Source organism: Oryx dammah, unplaced genomic scaffold, assembly GCF_014754425.2.
Source record: "Oryx dammah isolate SB20612 unplaced genomic scaffold, SCBI_Odam_1.1 HiC_scaffold_18, whole genome shotgun sequence".
Taxonomy (NCBI): Eukaryota; Metazoa; Chordata; class Mammalia; order Artiodactyla; family Bovidae; genus Oryx; species Oryx dammah.
Genome location: NW_024070202.1, coordinates 63642092 through 63662709, shown reverse-complemented (window position 1 = coordinate 63662709; position 20618 = coordinate 63642092). Strand labels below are relative to the sequence as shown.

Genomic DNA, 20618 nt, shown 5'->3' with positions numbered 1-20618 from the left:
AGGAAGCATATTCTAGCCCTGTGCAGCCATTGGCTAACATGATAGCCACTTATCATATGTAGCTATTTAAATTGAAATTTAAGTAAATTATAATGAAATTAAAATTTCAGTTTCTCAATCACACTAGCTGTATTTCAATTTCTCAATAGCCACATGTTGTGAGTGGCTATCACACTGGAGAGTGTAGATAGAGAACATCTCCATCATGGCAGAGGTTTCTGTTGCATGGCACTATCAGTCATTAAGAGAGAAATTAAGAGAGAAAGGGCCAGTTGAGTTAAGAACTTCGGCACATTTTAACAAATTGGTGAAAGCAGGGTAGACCACTGACACATAGTTAAGCCATGGTGTTTGCATTAGCAGCCCTTATTTCTGGTGTTATGAGATCAGCCTGGTCATATGCACAATAACCAGATATTCTCCTAGGAACAAGAATTGTCTGGGGAGAATGTGCATTTGTGCAACGAAGAGGCAAGAATCTGCTACAAGGGCTGCTACACCCCCTTCATATGGCCTTGGTAGATGTTATCATCATCATGAACTCTTTCCTGTTGAGTTGACACCTGGATTCAGAATTTTTTAAACACAGCATTCTAGGTAATGATCTTCCCCAATGGCGCAGCCAGCAGAGGATCTGCCTGCAATGCAGGAAACACAGGTTCAATCCCTGAGTCTGGAAGATCCCCTGGAGGATAACATGGCAACCCATTCCAGTATTCTTGCCTGAAAATCCTATAGACAAAGGAACCTGGCAGGCTACAGTCCTAAGGGCTGCAAAGTGTCAGACACGACTGAGGAACTGAATATACACACAGGTAGTTACTATCACTTGGAGTTGATATGTGGATGAATCCTTTTTGCCCTTCCTAATCTCTGTATAAATCTGCTTCTCATTTTCCTAGTAAACAGCTTAGATGACTAAGATTTTGTAAGATGAAGTCCAGCAGATGGCAGGAAAACAAGAAGGAGCAGCACGTTTCCAGATGGCTGTCTCATACTTCTACTCTAAATGTTCCTGTGTTCCACCTGATTCCAGAAGAAGCTCTAATGAACAGAGCAACAGAGCACTGGTTTGGGGACCTGATTGTGTACAATCCTAAAATGGAAGGAATATTGGAATATTGCATAGCATCTTTCCTGACACTTTCTTTTCTTTCAAAGTGCTTTTAATACCTGTAGTAGATGTAATCTACTATTTGAAAAAGAAAAGCTTTATTGTGTTCTTTAGGGCTTAATAGTTACCTTCCCTAGTCCTGATGATTGAAATCCCCTGGGAAAGTTAAGATGGAAATTTACATCAGTCAAGGAAGGAGAGTTGGACCTTGAGCCTTACTTTTTGATTGATTATTCCTGGTACAAACTGATATGGAAAGAGAAACTTATTTTTAACATTTTCAACATGGTTCATGTGAGAAAACAGATGTTTATAATAGGAAACCCTATTGTGCAGAGGGACTTATCAAGACTTACTTACAAGGCCTGAAGACTTCTACGTCACAGGTCAGATTTGATGTAAGGGCCATTGTCCCTCCTGTCTGGATTGAGTGATGACTGCGATGGTTAATCATTACTATTATTAATGACCCCTTCTTAAAAGGCAAACAAAAGGAGGAAGTCTGGTGTCAGTATCAAGCCGACCTTTATGACTGCTCAAGTATCATCACAAGTATAACTGTCTATGGGAACATAGTGCAGAAAGTAAATATTTTGCTAATTCCCATGATCTTAGCCAGCAAGATAAACATGAAAGAATTAGTTTTGTGTTCATAATGGCTGCATACTCTGCCTTGTTACTAGTTAGATGCAACTAGTGTTATGTAATGGTGTTATGTTGACATCCCTAGAGTTGACTATAATGTATCTTAGAGCTTTTCTGATGATCTGCTTGCTGTTTTAAAAATTGAAATAGTTGAAATACATCAGATTAGGAGCCAAGGAGAATACATTTACAAATGGTGATGTATAATTTTTTAATCTTTCCTTGTATATATCAAGTATGAAACAATGCTTTCATGGACACATTTAACATTATTCATGCATTTAAGAATATAGAGACCAAGTAAGTGAACAAAAAATTATTTGAAGCTCCACTTTCACTGTATGCCTCCTCAAATCCTTTGTCAAATAAGGTGTGAACTAAATATGAAAGTGAAAATGGCTCAGTCGTGTCTGATTCTTTGCAACCCCATGGACTATATAGTCCATGGAATTCTCCAGGCCCAAATACTGGAGTGGGTAGCCTTTTCCTTCTCCAGCGGATTTTCCCGACCCAGGAACTGAACCAGGGTCTCCTGCATTGCAGGCAGATTCTTTACTAACTGAACTATGAGGGAAGCCCTCATTTTAAATACAATATTTAAATATAAATGCTTAAAATAAGTAAAAATCCTGCTACCACAACGAGGACGGTAATGATCATTACCGTCCTCATAATGCTTACCAATTTGGTTCCTGCTGGAAGTGTAGTCACATTTGTTTAATTTACTTTAAATAGTGAGAGAGAGAGAGAGAGAGAGAGAGTGTGTGTGTGTGTGCGCGCGCACTCAGTCGTGTCTGACTCTTTGTGACCCCATGGACTGTAGCCCACCAGGCTCCTCTGTCCATGAAATTTTCCAGGCGAGAATACTAGAGTGGGTTGCCATTTCTTACTCCAGAGGATCTTCCCAACCTGGGGATTGAACCTGTGTCTCTTACATCTCCTGCATTGGCAGGCAGATTCTTTACCACTATGCCACCTGGGAAGTCCTTAGAATACTAAAAATATGTATATATATATCTTTACTCTACCCAACTTGAGTGTACTAATTACAAAGAGATGATTTTGCCATTTCTGGGACATTGCCTTCTTTTAGAAATGTACCCATGAAAATTGGTGACTCTTTCCTCTAAAACAGGTGTTCCCGCTGTGCTGTAACCACATGTAGAGCTGCACCTCTGGGTTTAGTCAGTCACCCTATTGTGGCTGTTGTTCATTTGGAAATGTTTCTGAGAACTGCCCCTTGGCTTGCATCCTTGTCATTCTACCTGGCTTTCTGCAGTGGCATTTAAAGTAGCCTTTCTCCCGTTTCTGCGTTGGTGTGCCCTACACATCTCTGCAAGACTCAGCCCCGTGCTCTTGTATCACACACCTGCTTACTACATACTTTCCATGGCTCTCTTTGCCCCTGGTTGAGTTTGGATTCCAGTGCCAGATATTCAGGGTTTTCCGTCACTTGGCTCCATTTTATCTTCTTTCGAAAACTCTTTTTCTGCAACTCCTCAGCTTCCCCACTTCGTTCTGGGAACACTGACTTTCCATGGCTACACAACTTCTTTCCATCAAGCCAGGGCTAACAGAGCTTTCTTTCTTCACCTAAAATAGTGTCCTTTCTTTACCCTTCTATCCACTCTCTTTAAGAAGCAGATAAATTTTTGTTTCCTCCCTATTTATTCTGGCTTTCATTCTCTTGTGAATTTCCCTTGGGGGTATGACATAGTTTAGCTCTCACTATATACTCTAAAACTGTCTGTGTGCTTGTCTTGTATTCTAATGAATATAAGGACAGATTCTTTTGTTTCCTCACGGAATTAAAGCTTAAATTAATCATATAGTTGGATATAAGTATCTGGGAATTGATACCTCATTTACTTTCATGATGTTTTACACAATTACGTGTTGTCCTCAAACAACTATGTAGCTTTTTAAAAGTTTTTTTTTTTTTTAAGGAAGCAATCTATTTCCATTTTGTACTACCCCCTTTCTTTGTAAGCAACCTCAAATTTTGGGGGGTTCTGTAAGAAAAAACTTGATCTTTCCTGTACAGATGGTAAAAGATATGGGTAGATTGAACCAGACCACCACACATAAATATTTACACATATATTTATTGACATACCCTTTAATTCAAATCAGTTAACATAAAATTTTTCTTTTTTAATTGAAGGAACATAAAATTTTCAGTTTCACCAGTGTTGAATATATATAAGTGTAAACAACTATTAGATAAATACACTTCGCCTATATTAATTTAGCCAAATTTGGTAATAAATACTACTAACAGACATGTAGTGAAATAGACACACACAGCTATTTCTGATGTTTCTTTCCAGAGAATCCTCTAGGAAAATGTGGACTGTAAAACTAATCCAACATTTGGGCACCAGTAATCTAAGTTAATGCACTGAAAGTAGTAAGGGAAAATCTATTTGCTGACATAATGTTTGCATTTATAATTGTGAAATACCAAAACAACCTAAATGCTAATAGTTAAAAAATACAAACTGTGGTTTATCAGTTGAATAGAATATTATGTCATACTGACGTTCACATCCCTTTTAGAGCAAATACTTAATTAACTGGTTATCCTTAGGTATTAAATAAATTATGGAGCTCTCTAAGCACTGATTTCCTTATCTGTATATTGGTGAATGAGACCAGATCTCAAAGACTGATTCTGCTTGGAAGGAAGATGAGAGTGGCCATCTAGATTTGATTTCACCTTACTTTCTACTTTATATTCCCACTGAACAGGGCTTCCCTGGTAGTTCAGCAGTAAAGAATCTCCTGCAAATGCAGGAGATGCAACAAGAGCCATGGGTCCAATCCCTGGGTCAGGAGGATCCCCTGGAGAAGGAAATGGCAACCCACTCCAGTATTCTTGCCTGGAAAACCCTACAGACAGAGGAGCCTGGTGGACTACAGTCTATGGGGTCACAAAAGAGTTGGACATGCTTTAGCAACCAAAAAACAACATACTGAACCAGTAAGTAGTTGGTACAGAAGAACATGACATCAAGAAAGTGAGTGAACTTGGCTCTCCAATGCCTTTCTCATGAAGGCATGCCCAGAGTTTGATGGAAAACCCAGTTTGTGCTGAGTGAGGAATCTGCCAGTTTTGAGGTGCGTGGAACCGGAGACTCCCTGCCTTTCACACAGTTAGGTTGGGAGAAGGGCTATGCCAGCATCTGAAGAGCTGTTACGCATGAAATTTCTTTTTTGTGTTTTAGGTATATCCTTTTTTCTACTATGTATTTTCTTTACTGCATAATCTGGCCTTTATTAGGGTTGGCTAAGGCTATGGTTTTTCCTCTAGTCATGTATGGATGTGAGAGCTGGACTGTGAAGAAGGCTGAGCACCAAAGAATTGCGACTGAACTGAACTGATGGCCTACTGTTCATGCATTACTGAAACACAATAAAAATTCAAAAACACATTGAATAAAAAGAAGTATATAATAAGAATTTCTTCTTCAATAATACCTCTCAAAATTCTGTTTCTTACACAGAGTAAGCAAGTGGCATTGCTTGTTTTTCTCAATGAGCTAGACCATATACAGAGCCTCCTTTGGGTGTCTTCACTATCATTTTTAGATTCAGGGTTTTGATGTTTAGTTATCTATGTCAACTGGAGGACCAGAATATTACTATTAATACTACTACCGCCATCATCACCACCATTACTGCTACTACTATTACTGCTCTGATTAATGCTACCACAGAAAGTGCTAAAACATATTTTAAAAAATATTACACATATGAACTCATTTGGAAATCACTTGTCAAAGGTGAGCAGGTATTAAGGACACCTTTATAAGCCTCTTAAGATTCATAGGAGGACAAATTGAGGAAATGTATCAGTTCAGTTCAGTCGCTCAGTCGTGTCCGACCCTTTGCGACCCCATGAATCCCAGAACACCAGGCCTCCCTGTCCATCACCAACTCCCGGAGTTCACTCAGACTCACGTCCATCGAGTCAGTGATGCCATTCAGCCATCTCATCCTCTGTCGTCCTCTTTTCCTCCTGTCCCCAATCCCTCCCAGCATCAGGGTCTTTTCCAATGAGTCAACTCTTCACATGAGGTGGCCAAAGTACTGGAGTTTCAGCTTTAGCATCAGTCCTTCCAAAGAAATCCCAGGGCTGATCTCCTTTAGAATGGACTGGTTGGATCTCCTTGCAGTTCAAGGGACTCTCAAGAGTCTTCTCCAACACCACAGTTCAAAAGCATCAATTCTTCGGCGCTCAGCCTTCTTCACAGTCCAACTCTCACATCCATACATGACCACTGGAAAAACCATAGCCTTGACTAGACGGACCTTAGTCGGCAAAGTAATGTCTCTGCTTTTGAATATGCTATCTAGGTTGGTCATAACTTTTCTTCCAAGGAGTAAGAGTCTTTCAATTTCATGGCTGCAGTCACCATCTGCAGTGATTTTGGAGCCCCCCAAAATAAAGTCTGACACTTTCCACTGTTTCCCCATCTATTTCCCATGAACTGATGGGACCAGATGCCATGATCTTTGTTTTCTGAATGTTGAGCTTTAAGCCAACTTTTTCACTCTCCTCTTTCACTTTCATCAAGAGGCTTTTTAGTTCCTCTTCACTTTCTGCCGTAAGGGTGGTGTCATCTGCGTATGTGAGGTTATTGATATTTCTCCTGGCAATCTTGATTCCAGCTTGTGTTTCTTCCAGTCCAGCATTTCTCATGATGTACTCTGCATATAAGTTAAATGAACAGGGTGACAGTATACAGCCTTGACGTACTCCTTTTCCTATTTGGAACCAGTCTGTTGTTCCATATCTAGTTCTAACTGTTGCTTCCTGACCTGCATACAGATTTCTCAAGAGGCAGGTCAGGTGGTCTGGTATTCCCATTTCTTTCAGAATTTTCCACAGTTTATTGTGCTCCACATAGTCAAAGGCTTTGGCATAGTCAATAAAGCAGAAATAGATGTTTTTCTGGAACTCTCTTGCTTTTTCGATGATCCAGCGGATGTTGGCAATTTGATCTCTGGTTTCTCTGCCTTTTCTAAAACCAGCTTGAACATCAAAGTGCCAAATGTAGTTCTGGGCATGTACAATCTCCAGGAATTAGTAGCTTTTGTTACTACTATTTCAACAATAGGATGCCATCCATTGTTAGTGACAGTATTATTTTATGGGCCACTTAGAAAAAAAACACAGCCAAGTAAACTATGACATAGTATTTTTTATCATTCAGTTTTTTAGGCAATTATTGAAAGAGCTTTTAGACTTACTTAGACATATGTTTTGGGCTTCCAGGTGGCGTTAGTGGTAAAGAACCCACCTGCCAATGCAGGAGACTTAGGAGACATGGGTTCGATTCCTTGGTCAGGAAGATCCCCTGGAGGAGGGCGTGGCCACGCACTCGTGTCTGGAGAATCCCACGGACAGAGGAGCCTGGAGGACTCATAGGGTCATACAGAGTCTGACATGGCTGAAGCGAGTTAGCATGCACACATGCAGACATATATTCTACCACATCTTGAGCCTGAATAAGAGGAAAGCAACACAAATCAGTAAGGTATTCCTGAAAGTTCTTCACACTCAAAGTTTGAAGCTCTTCAGTCACCTTTCAGTGACAGGTCATTGCTGTCCGTGTTTCGGCACGTGGCATTGTTCTGTGTGCAGGAACAGTATTTCCTGCATCCTTAGGAGTATGCCACTCTTACCTTCATGATTTTTTTCTTAGCCTTTGACATTCATTCTAAAAATTTTCTTTTTGGACTAAGCTCAAAGCTTCGTTTTTTTTCCTTCAGTTGAATCACATTTTTGGTGCAAATTAAGCAGCTTCTGTCCATAGTTACCAAGAAATTTTAGGCAAATTGATGTTTACTGCTGCAGCAAGAGTCTTGTGTGACGCATTAATTAAGCAGACCACATCCATTTCAGGGATTTGGCAATTTCTCTTACTTTAGTTGTTTTGTTTGGCATAGGATAGTCATCTGTGTGCAGGTACCTCAGTAACAAAACATAATACATTTCTCCTATCTGTATCTTCTTGGTTTCTTTTACATTTATTTTTAATTGGAGGATAATTGCTTTACAATGTGATGTTGGTTTCTGCCGTGCAGCAACGTAAATCAGCTATAAGTATACATATATGCCCTCCCTCTTGAACCTCCTTCCCAACCCATCTCCCATCCCACCCCTCTAGGTTGTCACGGAGCACTGAGCTGAGCTCTCTGTGTTATACAGAATCTTCCCACTAGCTATTTATTTTATACACGGTAATGCACATATTGTCAGTGCTACTCTCTCAATTCATCCCACTCTCTCCTTCTCCTTCTGTGTCCAGAATTCTGTTCTCTGTATTTGTGTCTCTGTTGCTTCCTTGCAAATAGGTTATCAATACCATTTTTCTAGCTATATGTATGTGTTAATAGACAATATTTGTTTTTCTCTTTCTGACTTCACTCTGTATAATAGGCTCTAGGTTCTTTATCTTCTTATTTTATATCCTGGAAGGCACGTAGCTTTTGCTTACAAGAACATCTGGAATTGCTGTCATTCTTCTGTCATCAATATTTGCTTCACTAATTTCAAATTTATACTTCCAACTATTCTGTTTCCATGCCTTTATGTGCACATAGCTTTTTTGCTCAATAATGAATCGTGGTATAATTTTGATATTTTAAAAGGTAATCAGTTTGACAGGGAAGTATGGCCAGTAAACATCCATCAATTGAAGTGACATGGTAGGAACAGCTACTAAGACAAAGAATGTGCATGCCCAGGCACCAACAGCAATAGCTGGACTGGTGCCTGTAAGCAGCAGTTGTCAGATGCCATTGAGTTTGACACAGTCTGTTTCAGAGATGTTCGACTATGAAAACAATGCCCTAGAATTGATAGAACATTATTGTAAGCACAGAGTAAGAGATTTAGAGTTATTTTTTACTAACTGGGAATTTGTGAATGGTTTGAACTGGGGACAGGAAGTTATAGAAAAGGGCAATGCCTTGCTGTTCCATCTTGGAGCAGATATCCTTGACCAGAAGGGCATTCCATATAAATAGGAAAAATCTTACCAGTTGTTGCTTTTTGAAAAGAAAGCCACAAAGAAACTGGGAAGTAATGAAGGTTGACTAATCAAGGTTGCTCTCCTTCCTATTCTGGCAGAATGGTTATGAGGTAAGTTTTAATTTCAGTGATCTATCATTTATGAGGACTGCAGAAACACTGGTCTTCTCTCCCATCACAGTGAATGAGACGATGCAGATGAAATCACTGATGTTGTTAGCAGGAATATGCTTCACTTTCTGCATTTAAAATGGTAAAACTTTCCACTTTCCTATGTAATCTAATTTCTGTGGTTTAATGACAGTGGTCAGATGCAGTGGTTAGTTGTTTTCTAACCCATTGGCTCTAAATTCAAAGTCATAAACATCTTCATATAATTTTTAACAGCTTTAGAAATAAATCCAATCCATTCAGTTCAGTCACTCAGTTGTGTCCAATTCTTTGCGACCACATGAATTGCAGCACGGCAGGCCTCCCTGTCCATCACCATCTCCCGAAGTTTACTCATCTCATCCTCTGTCGTCCCCTTCTCCTCCTGACCCCAGTCCCTCCCGGCATCAGGGTCTTTCCCAATGAGTCAACTCTTCGCATGAGGTGATCAAAGTGCTGGAGTTTCAGCTTCAGCATCAGTCCTTCCAGTGAACACCCAGGACTGATCTCCTTCAGAATGGACTGGTTGGATCTCCTTGCAGTCCAAGGGACTTTCAAGAGCCTTCTCCAACACCAGAGTTCAAACTTTGCTAATTAGAAGACATCCCTGTTTTGTAGAGTAAAAAAGGAGAAGAATTAAATACATAACACATATACAGTCATACACACACAGAAGAGATAGGCCTGCCTCCTCAATTTAAAAAAAATGTAAGAAAATGAACTTTTATTGAGCATTATTATGTACTATGCATTGGCCAAGGACTCTACCTACATTACCACATTTAATCCTCACTGTGTCCCTTTGAAGTAGGGAGCTATACAGATGTGGTTCATACTCCATTCATATCTCTTTACCTTCTGCTGTTCCTGAAAGCTTCTACCTGCTGGGCACCTGCAGTTTTTCTGACTGAGGAATCTCCTTGTTTGGCAGAGCCTGTGGAGCCACCGTGCTTGGTCAATGACTAATAGGGTTGGTAGATTAATACCCCAGCTCCCTCATCCCTCCAGTTGGGAAAGTCCGAGGTATGTTCCACACCACCTCCCAGAGTAGTCCAGGAAGACTGCACTAGCTACCTAAGGCTGTACCTGTTCACAGCCAGCAGTTTATTGCCTTCTCCACCTTCTCCCTCTCACTTCCCACTGACACCTTTTGGACCAGCTGTCAGATATACTACTGGCACCCACATCCTTGCTTCATGACTATTACTTTCGATTTATAAATGAGGAAATATGTCAAAGGTCATATAGCTGGAAAATAGCAGAGGCGAGATTTGAACCCAAACTGAGGAGCCTCATAAAAGTGAAACCTGATTCAGTGGGGGAGCTTTTGACCAGGTGATCATACTGAAGTTTTATTCTTCAATATGACTACTTAAACAAGGATAATAGTAATTTTTATTTTGTATTATGTGTACCTACTCTGCATTCTGTACTAGAAAATGCTGACAAATTTAGTCTACTTGTTTGCTTCACATAGCACTTATATGAACTCAACAATATCACTGATTTTTGCACAAAACTAACAGGACAGTATCTCATTGATGTAGACAGAGATCTTCCTGTCTTAAATTTTATTGCTGACAGATAATTCTTGATATCATTCTAGGAAGGGGACTAAAAGAAAAGCATTCTTAAAGCACATTATCTGTATCTCTCTCTAAACACATTTCATTTTCTTCATCATTATATTTTTGTATACATTCTTAATTGTCACTTGAGGATAGGAACCATATCTGATTCACCTTTTTTTTTTTAACTTCATAATGTTTGATATAACATATCAGTGGACTCTAAATAAATATTGTTAAAATAAATAAATGGTTACATGGGCTTAAACTAGTGCTGTATTAAATGGACAAAACATTTGAAATTAGGATCACTAATTAGGGAAAAGCATACATCTTATAAATAATTGCTGTTTGAGGTCAGCGCTACTATGTTACTACTGTGTGTGATCAGTCACTCAAGCTCAGTCATGTCTGACTCTTTGCAACCAGCTCATCAGGCTCCTCTGTCCATGGGATTCTCCAGGCAAGAATCCTGAAGTGGGCTGCAGTTTCCTCCTCCAGGAGATCTTTCCAGCCCAGGGATGGAACCTTCATCTCCTGCATTGGCAGGTGAATACTTTTACCACTGAGCCACCTGGGAAGCCCCCTATGTTACTGTTACCTTAGCTTGATGGCTGTGAAAAACGACACAAACATTGAATGGTATATAGCCAATCACTTCAGATCCCATTCTCTATACTTTTTTCTTCAAATTTGAATTCTATTTGAAAGAAAATATAAATAGAATTCTAGTAGGTGAACTTTCCTATAGCTATCTCAGATCCACCGGTGGCTTTGACCAAGAAAGAAGTAGGTAAGCAAATCTTAGAATAGTGAAGCTTCTGGGTGGAGTGGTCCTAAAAACCAAACTAATTAAAGGGAAGAAAGAAAAATGAAAAGAAAAGAATTCTAGAGAAAAATGCTTTACACTTAAATCAGTGGTTTCATGTATTTTGGGACTTTTTTTCTTGAGTTGGGTTATTTCTTATTCTTTAAGATTTTTAAGAATATAGTGTATTAGGGAAAAGTTGACCCCTTCAGTTTATTCACACAGTTCTTCTCTTGTCCTAACTTCAATAAGATTTTTCTCGGACTTTGTCAGATATAGGGATATTTGGGGAGTCTGTGACCTCATGTGTCTTTTGATTCCAAAATAGAAATGTCCTCTCCAAGTATTCTCAATAATGAGTCCCTGGATTGAGCATCGATAACTCAGACTCATCAGTCAAGTTTGACCATTGTTATGTTTTCAGGGGATGTGGTGTCCCAAGGCAGTTCCTACATGTCAGTTATAGTAGTCTAGGCAGGTAAGAGGTAGACTTTGCTAGACTCTTCTAAAAGTTTGACCCATACAAACTGGCACAAATCATAGTGCTTTTTGATTGTGCATTAAAATCTTATTTAATTATACACAGATTATTTATTTGGATAAAGAAGCTGATATAAATTTTGTGACCATAAATTTTCTAGGGGAAGACCTCATATGATATTTTCTGCCTAAAGTGACTTGATGACAATAGACTGAAAGACACACATGAAGAAATGGGAAAAAAAGTTCTTGTGAAGTAGCCAAGAACATGGGATTTAGATCCATGCAGTCCTGGATCCCATTACAGTTCTTACTTTAATAATTGTGTTATTTATGATAAACTTTTTTACTTTAAAGTACTTTACATCTAGCACCTTAGTTGGAAGTTACAGCACCAACTTCACGGGATAAATATTTATTAGTACAAATAATGTTTATAAATTTCTTAGCATACTTTCTAGTACATAAGAGATCCTAAACAGCTGTTACTTTTGTTGTTATTATTTCTAGTGTCATTATTATTCACAAGATCAACTTTTAGAGAGTATTTCCAGAAGAATAATAACATGAAATTAAATAATTAAATAACTACAATTGATAAATGGTGCCAGTGCTTATTCATCCAATCATGTCTGATTCTCTGTGGCCCCGTGAACTGTAGCCTACCAGGCTCCTCTGTCCTTTGAATTTTTCAGGCAAGAATACTGGAGCAGGTTGCCATTTCCTACTTCAGGGGATTTTCCTGACCTAGGGATTGAACCACATCTCTTGTGTCTCCTTCTTTGGCAGATGAGTTCTTTACCACTAACACCACTTGGGAAGCCTCCCCATGATTGATAAACATGTCTCGTTAAGTCTAAAAGTGCCTGGCAAAGGAAATTACTTTTCTGATTTGTTTAACTGATGAGAAAACTGAGACACTGAGACCTAAAATAACTTTCCCGGAGAGATACAGCTTATAAGGAAAGGTTTAGCCTAGGTCTTCGGACTTCTTTCATGACCCTTGCTGCCTCCTACAAAAATACATAAGTAAGCATAAGTCATCACCTAAAGTGGTAAGTAATTGAAGGACCCAGCAGTACATGTTAGGCCAGGTAATTAAAGACCTCAGAGGGGAAAGCAGCCACAAATTCAGGACTCACTTTCCTGGGCCTCCCTTGTACCCTGGATCTTGACCTGGTAAACTACTATCTTGTTAGCTTCCCTATACCTTCAAAGAGGTGATTTTTTATGTATATTTTTTTCTAGTTATTCTCAGTGGGATAATTGGCCTACATGATCTAATTTATCATCACCAGAAGCAGGTTCCCCCTGAATATTCATTATCAATTTTATTTTTCAGTCTTAATATTTTTGTAAGTTATTTCAGAATAGTACCTGTGACTGGAAACTTTTGCCTGAAGCAAACTTGAATGCTTAGTCAAGATGTTTGTCTAGGTGAAGCATCATTAATGTTTTGTTTTAAAATTGAATATGGCTATCCAGGATCAAGTTTCATGATAATTCAGGTAATCTACTTTGTGTTCCTTCTCCTATCTAAAGCTTCAGGATCAGCATGAGAGTATAGGTCAAATGCAGATTTCTTAGCAAAATGTAACTTAGAAAAGGATCAGAGTAGGTTGGTTTGAAGCAACCTTGTGCTTTCTGCCTGTATTGCTGCTAAACTGCATGAAGCTTGCTAAGCTTCTGTTTGTCAAAAAGGTTTTAGATTTTCACCTGATAGGAAGCAGTGTGTTTTGTTTTTCATAATACTGTGCTGATAAGCCTGGCACCTTGTTCTACTTTTGGTTAAAATCTGAATTAGATTTCTACAGCTTTTGAAGCATCACCAAGAACTGGAGAACTCCATTAAGTCCAATAAGTCATTTCAGTTTAAGATAAAAAAGGATGATGTTGGGGAGGGTTTCATTTTATTAGTGATGGGTTTAAAAAGCTTAAACTGCTACATAGGCCATCCAGCTTGGTTTCATTTTTTAAATTTTTATTTTATTTGTTTCAATTTCAAAGAGCTGTTTTACTTCTCAGGGGTATATAGGTCAACATTTCAAGCCCTCCTTTGCATGAAGGGAGATTCACTGAATAAAATCTCTTCTTTAGAAATAATCTGAACCTAGATCAATCCTGAAAAATTCTTACATCTTACAAATATATAATTTACAACTAAAGAACTAAATTTGTACCTAGCGTTACAATGACATTTCACATCATTGTTTTTAGCTTACCTTGGCTAATTATAACATGATAGAATACAATACAAAGTAATAGTAACCGTAAAGCTCTGTAGATCAGTCATAAATACCAAAGATTTATTGTGAGTTCTTTACATCTATTTGTCTTTGATACAGTTTTTTTTTTTCAGATAAATAAATATGATGTAATCATCATTTTACCTTCAAATGTGTAATGTGTAAGACAGGTCATTTCTAAGAATGTTCTCTTCTCAACTGAACCCTAGCTGTGGCTACACAATCTTCATTTGTTCATTTACACAGATCTCTATCTCTTTTTTTAAACCTTTCCTCTCTCACTTAGAGTTAACTATGTGCACATTAATAAATGCTACCATGGCATTTTGTGGTTTTTCCCTATACTACTATAGTTGCGGATATGGTAGTGTTTCTATTATAAACATATGTTTGTAGTTTACAATATGTTTGAATAAAAGTTTAAAGATGTTGCTTTGTACATTGGGTTCCAATGGTGTGTTTGTGTTTTCTGATTTTTTAAAAAAGTAGGATTGCATATATATGCTTATTCCACAATATCTTCTGCTTAAGATTTTGAGTGCCTTATCATTTGTAAGATTGACATGGCAAATAGTGTTATTCCTGTTTTATGGAGACCTTGGATATACCCTGGGCTTCCCAGGTGGTACTAGTGGTAAAGAATCCGCTGTCCAATGTAGCAGACACAGGAGATGTGGGTTTGATCCCTGGGTCAGAAAGATCCCCTAGAATAGGAAATGGCAGCTCCAGTATTTTTGCCTGAAAAGTTCCATGGATGGAGGATCCTGGCAGGCTACAGTCCATGGCATCACAGAGTCAGACCTGATGGAGTGATTGAGCACGTGCACACACACACAGCTACAGAGATTGAGTGATTGATCAAAGTGAAGAGGCAGTTGAGATGAATGAGCTAAGTCAAAACCCAGAAGCTGAGGGGCAGTTATCTTCAACTTGGTTGTTTTAATTTGTAGGTGGCATGAGAAAACTCTTTTAGGTTTTTTTTGTTGTTGTTGTTACTTTGGTTGATACCCTGGGAAATATACTTTACAAACTTGGTCAAACTTTCTGTTTATTCTTTCTGAAAAGCCACTTGCTTATACTGGTATTTAGGCACTGTGACCAGTGGAGACCAGCATGACAGGTAGGGCAGAGATGTCAGAAACTCAGCCATGGCTGTCTGGTCTCTGGATCATAGAAGTCATAGCTCAGTTGTCTTCAGTCACGAAGAGGATAGCAGAGACCATAGAAATGGGACATCCCACTGGTACCGAGAGGCATGTGGGGCCAGCATGGCATACAGGAGCCTCCACACAGGCAGGTGGAACACAAAAGCAGAAGACTGAGTGAGCAGCCTCTCAGTCTGGGACATGCATGCAGCAGGCAACTTGGCATTGAAGTCAAGCAGCAGGGCTACAGCCATAGGTCTAGTTCCTTGGGAGGGATTTGGCAGGAGCAAGCCAGCCTAGTCCATTAAGGAGGGGCCTTTCAAGCAGGCTCGCAACGTAGGGGCTCATGTAGGACTAAGACAAAAGTCAAGTTACCTCATGGGATAGTCTAGAGCTCGGGAACAAAGGAAAACTCCAGTGATCAGTTCTAGACTAGATACAGTAAGCACAAAAAAGCCCAGTAAATAAATTAATTTGTAATGCTGACAAGGGCTATGGAGAAGATAAAACAGAATAGCAAGTATTTTAAATTTATTTATTGATTTATTCACACATTTATATCTTTATTTAACTTCCCACCTACTATTGTTTTCCAAAAGCCATACATAGGTAAACTGGGATTTAAGAATTAGGCTGTTGATTTGAGAACTAAAATCATATCAATTATTACTGAAGAGTGCTTGCTTAGTAGTTTCGTCCCTTCCAGACATTTTTAGTGCTATTTTACCAAAATTAAGATTTTCTTTCACTCTCACAATTAGGAGAGGGCAATTGATGAACATCAATTGGTGTTCAATTATTAGTACAACTAATGTTCAACGTTAGAGGATAAAGACCAGGTATGGGCATGTGGGTTTTGTGTGTGTGTGTGTGTGTGTGTGTGTGTGTGTGTGTGTAGACATTAAAACTGAATGTTGGACTTATCAATTTAAAGGAGCTAAATAAAGGTGATGGATTCAAACACCAAAAAGGTGGTTAAAATAGCTTACCTTTAAGGAACTTTTTGTACTTGAGATTCTAGATTTCCACATGGTTTTGTTTCACATTTTATCAGGTAAGTAGGCTATGTGTTTGATCAGTAGATTATCACATTGCATTTTTAAAGCTCTTCTTTTGTCTCATAAACATTCCTTTTTATTATTATATTTGAGTTTATGTAGCAGTTTGGGCCGGAGAAGGCAATGGCACCCCACTCCAGTACTCTTGCCTGGAAAATCCCATGGACAGAGGAGCCTGGTAGGCTGCAGTCCATGGGATCGCTAAGAGTTGGACACGGCTGAGCGACTTCACTTTCACTTTTCACTTTCATGCATTGGAGAGGGAAATGGCAACCCACTCCAGTGTTCTTGCCTAGAGAATCCCAGGGACGGGGGAGCCTGGTAGGCTGCCGTCTATGGGGTCGCACAGAGTCGGACACGACTGAAGCAGCTTAGCAGCAGCAGCAGCAATTTGGGCTCTCCAAATAATAACCCTGTATTTCAGTAGCAATCTTTTTGAAGTTTTGGCATCATGCCTCATTATATTAAAGAAATATCCATGCCAAATACCTAACCATGACATGGTTTTGACTTGATCTGCAAGTTGGCAGTAGAAAAGAAAATTCTGTAGTACCTCTATATTAACTAAATGCCATATTTACTTAAATTATCTAATATGCTACTGTAACCTACTTATGAAAACAATAGTTAGCTTAGATGAATAGTCTATAAAATAGTAGGAACTGTTTTAATGCTGAAATGACCACAGAGTACATAAATGCCAAATTATATACAAAGGATCTTTCCTTCTTATACTCCAGAGGTCATCATTGATGGCATCAAAAACAACTTGGAAATATGTCCTCTACAATGACATTTGGGTTACTATTTTGTCTTAATTTTCATCCCCATTATTATTGAAATACAAATTCAAATTTAAATATTGATCTGATTTAGATTTTGATAGTTGTATAGAGATGTCTTTGTAGCAGCTGATGTTTTATTATTCTTTAGTGGTTTGGAGTAGGGAGTTGTTGTTATAGCCTTTGACATCTCATTTAAAAATAATTAATGTGTTTCCTTATTTGCCTGGTGGCATCTATAATGGGTCAATAGAGTGAAAAATCCTGATGTTGGCAATCAGTGGGAAGTTCTTTAGTGGGTATATAGAGAATCTGCACTTTGGTCTAAAGAACGAACTGCTTAAGCCTAAAAGGAAGATATGTGGTGAGTGTGGGAAAGGCCTGGGGCTTAATTGTGTTTGCTTGTGTGAATCAAGAGTGTGGTGTGGCTGCCAAGAAAGCAGAGGCAACCAGAGGCCTGGCTGGCAGGGAGAATTCCCAGTAAACAGTGAGGTGGGGGGTGACTCTACCAACCCTGAATCCCCATCCCCTGCCTGCTGTCTTGGGGTCAGTTTGGGGTTCTCTAGTTAGCTGTATAAATGTTTAAGTGTTTAAAATTGGAGCTCATTCAAAGACAAGTGGTCAGGATGGAGAGAAAACTTGAAACCGTGTTTATATAAGGAAGAGCTGGAGGAACTGGGGATGTTTATTCTGGAGGAGAGGGTACAGAATTGCTGTCTTCTTAGATATAAAGGGTTGTCATGTAGAAGAGAGGTTAGATTTATTCTGCATGGCTCTGGAGGGTAGAATAAGGGCCAATGGGGCAGATTTGGGCTCAGCTTTAGGAATAACTTTCTGCTGGTTTCACGTGTCCCTGAAAGGAGTGCACTATCTCAAAAAGTGATAATTTTGTATCTTGGGGACAGCCATACCTAGGCACATGGTTTCTGTTTTATTCCAGGAAGCATCCCATGAGACTGGTTAAAGATCTCCAGAGTCCTCCCAAATCTGTGATTCTAGTTCAGCATCTCTCACCATCTCTCTGTGTCTCTATCCAGCAGACACATGTCTTGACCAAGCATAGTGCTAGGGGTGCGGACATCTCCAGGCACTGGAGAAACCAGAATGCTAACAGTGGCCGCAGCATAGGGTGAGGAGTGCTCCCAGGGTGATGAACTGCGTGCGTCCAGTCTCCGAGTCCCAGAGAGAGCCCACAAATGTGATGCTCAGATGGCGGTGCCTGAGCTGAGTTGTAAGTAGGAGTTGGCAAGAAAGAGTGGCGATTAGGCATTGCAACAGGAGGATCGAGCCTGTGGAGAGGCCAAGGTGAAAGTGTGGGTGCAGGTAGACAGGGAGAGAATAAAATGGAGCAGGGGGTGGAGCAGGAAGTGCTTTGTGTGCTAAACTGAGCATTTGGCTTTAGGAGTTGAAGTTTAGGAATAATGTAATCCAATTTGCATATTTGAAAGGTGGCTTAGCTGATAAGGTTGAGGATGGAACAGTTCAGTTCAGTTGCTCAGTTGTGTCCAACTCTTTGCGACCCCATGAATCGCAGCACGCCAGGCCTCCCTGTCCATCACCATCTCCCAGAGTTCACCCAAACTCTTGTCCATCGAGTCCGTGATGCCATCCAGCCATCTCATCCTTGGTCGTCCCCTTCTCCTCCTGCCCCCAATCCCTCCCAGCATCAGAGTCTTTTCCAGTGAGTCAACTCTTTGCATGAGGTGGCCAAAGTATTGGAGTTTCAGCTTTAGCATCAGTCCTTCCAAAGAACACCCAGGGCTGATTTCCTTTAGAATGGACTGGTTGGATCTCCTTGCAGTCCAAGGGACTGTCAACAGTCTTCTCCAACACCACAGTTCAAAAGCATCAATTCTTTGGCACTCAGCTTTCTTCACAGTCCAACTCTCACATCCATACATGACCACTGGAAAAACCATAGCCTTGACTAGATGGACCTTAGTCGGCAAAGTAATGTCTCTGCTTTTGAATATACTATCTAGGTTGGTCATAACTTTTCTTCCAAGGAGTAAGCGTCTTTTAATTACATGGCTGCAGTCACCATCTGCAGTGATTGACCAGCAGTCAATTCATCCAGGGACTCCTGTCCAAGTCTCAGGTTTCTCCTCCCTTAGGTGAGGGCCTTAGACTGTTCTGCAGAATTCTATGAGGGTAGTCATTCAGTGTCATGCTTTATAATTTCACTGTGTCAAGTCTGTGGTGCCCTAGGTCTCACTGGCCGCTGGATACAAATGCAATCATTGGTAGTAATACCCAGATTTCACTCATTTTTGATGCTTAGGACCTCTGGAACCCCTGAAAATCACACCCAGTTATCTCTGGGCATGTCCAGTGGGAGAGCATAAGCTGCTCTTCTCCTTCAAGCCTCCTCACCTGTTGTTGTCTGTTCAAGGCTCCTCACCTGTCATTATCTGAACCCACCTGAGTGTGGTGCGTCCTCATGCCAGTCCTTTGTGATGGCACCGTGGTCCCTGTCTGCCATCGGTAGCCCTAGAATTCCAGCCTGTAGGGTACTGAGGTGACCCTGCCCTCCTCACAGTCTTCACTGTATCACAGCCACACTGTCACCAGTCAAAATGGATAAATGGCTCACTGCCTCCTTCTGTGTCACTTTTTGTCACCTTGACAGGGAATTGGGACTGGAAAAGCTTCTACCTCCCAAAGTCTCTTGACAAAGCTCCTCTAGTTTCTGCCCACAGCTCCAAGACTATGGAACCAATCCTGAGAGACACACTAGGGTTTTCTCTCCATTCCAGTTTCCCCCAGTCTCCTCCTATCTTGGCTGGTTCTCCTTCAGCAGCAAAATTCGTCTCTGGATCATCAAACATAGCAATACCTGAGATAATGATGATTATCATGTGTGGCGCGGGGCTAAAAGCTGCTCGTGTACCATCTCATTTAATCACTCCCAGCCCATGGAGGTACAGATTATTAGTAGCCTCATTTGTAGATGAAGATGAGGCTAAGAGGAATTAAATAACATGCTCAAACAGCAGACAGAGCTAGAATTTAAAACCAGACTGGTTTAGACTACCAGACACCAGGCTCTTAACAAGTTCCCAGCACTGGGACCTAAACACTCATAATCTTATAACCTGGTTAATGGTAAAGTGCTTACTTTGCTCACTTGTCATCTTTGCATAAATTCCAAATTGGCTTTTGCATCCAGGGCTGGGAAGAAACGGTGGATGCTGCTCTTTCTCACCTCTTGAAGACCTGCCTATCAAAGAGTTCCAAGGAACAGGCCTTGAACCTCAGCAGCCAGCTGGGCATACCCAAAGACACAGGCCAATTGAAGAAGCACATCACCTTGCTGTGTGATCGATTAGCCAAAGGTGGACGTCTCTGCCTGAGTGCTGATGCCGCAGCTCCGCAGACCATGGTCATGCCAGGTAGGAACTGCATTCATGCTCCCCAAACACAATTGTATTAAGGCTTTGGCCAGATTAAAGGGGTGCGCTTTTACTGTGGCTGTATCGGGGGTTTACATTTCATAGCAAAGTGATGATAACCAAGAAAATTGCTTGCACGTTTCCCTTCAGATATCCCCGGGAAATCACTTGGATGAATATTCTTGGGG

General features: G+C 40.2%; 1 protein-coding gene across 1 annotated transcript in view; it reads left to right on the top strand.

The window, feature by feature from the left end:
• BBS9 (Bardet-Biedl syndrome 9) overlaps window positions 1-20618 on the top strand; it is a 469218-nt gene that overhangs the window by 387606 nt on the left and 60994 nt on the right. The window contains exon 21 of the mRNA XM_040259660.1: window positions 20208-20430. Coding sequence (XP_040115594.1) covers window positions 20208-20430 — 223 coding nt within the window. The remainder of the gene's footprint in view (window positions 1-20207; window positions 20431-20618) is intronic.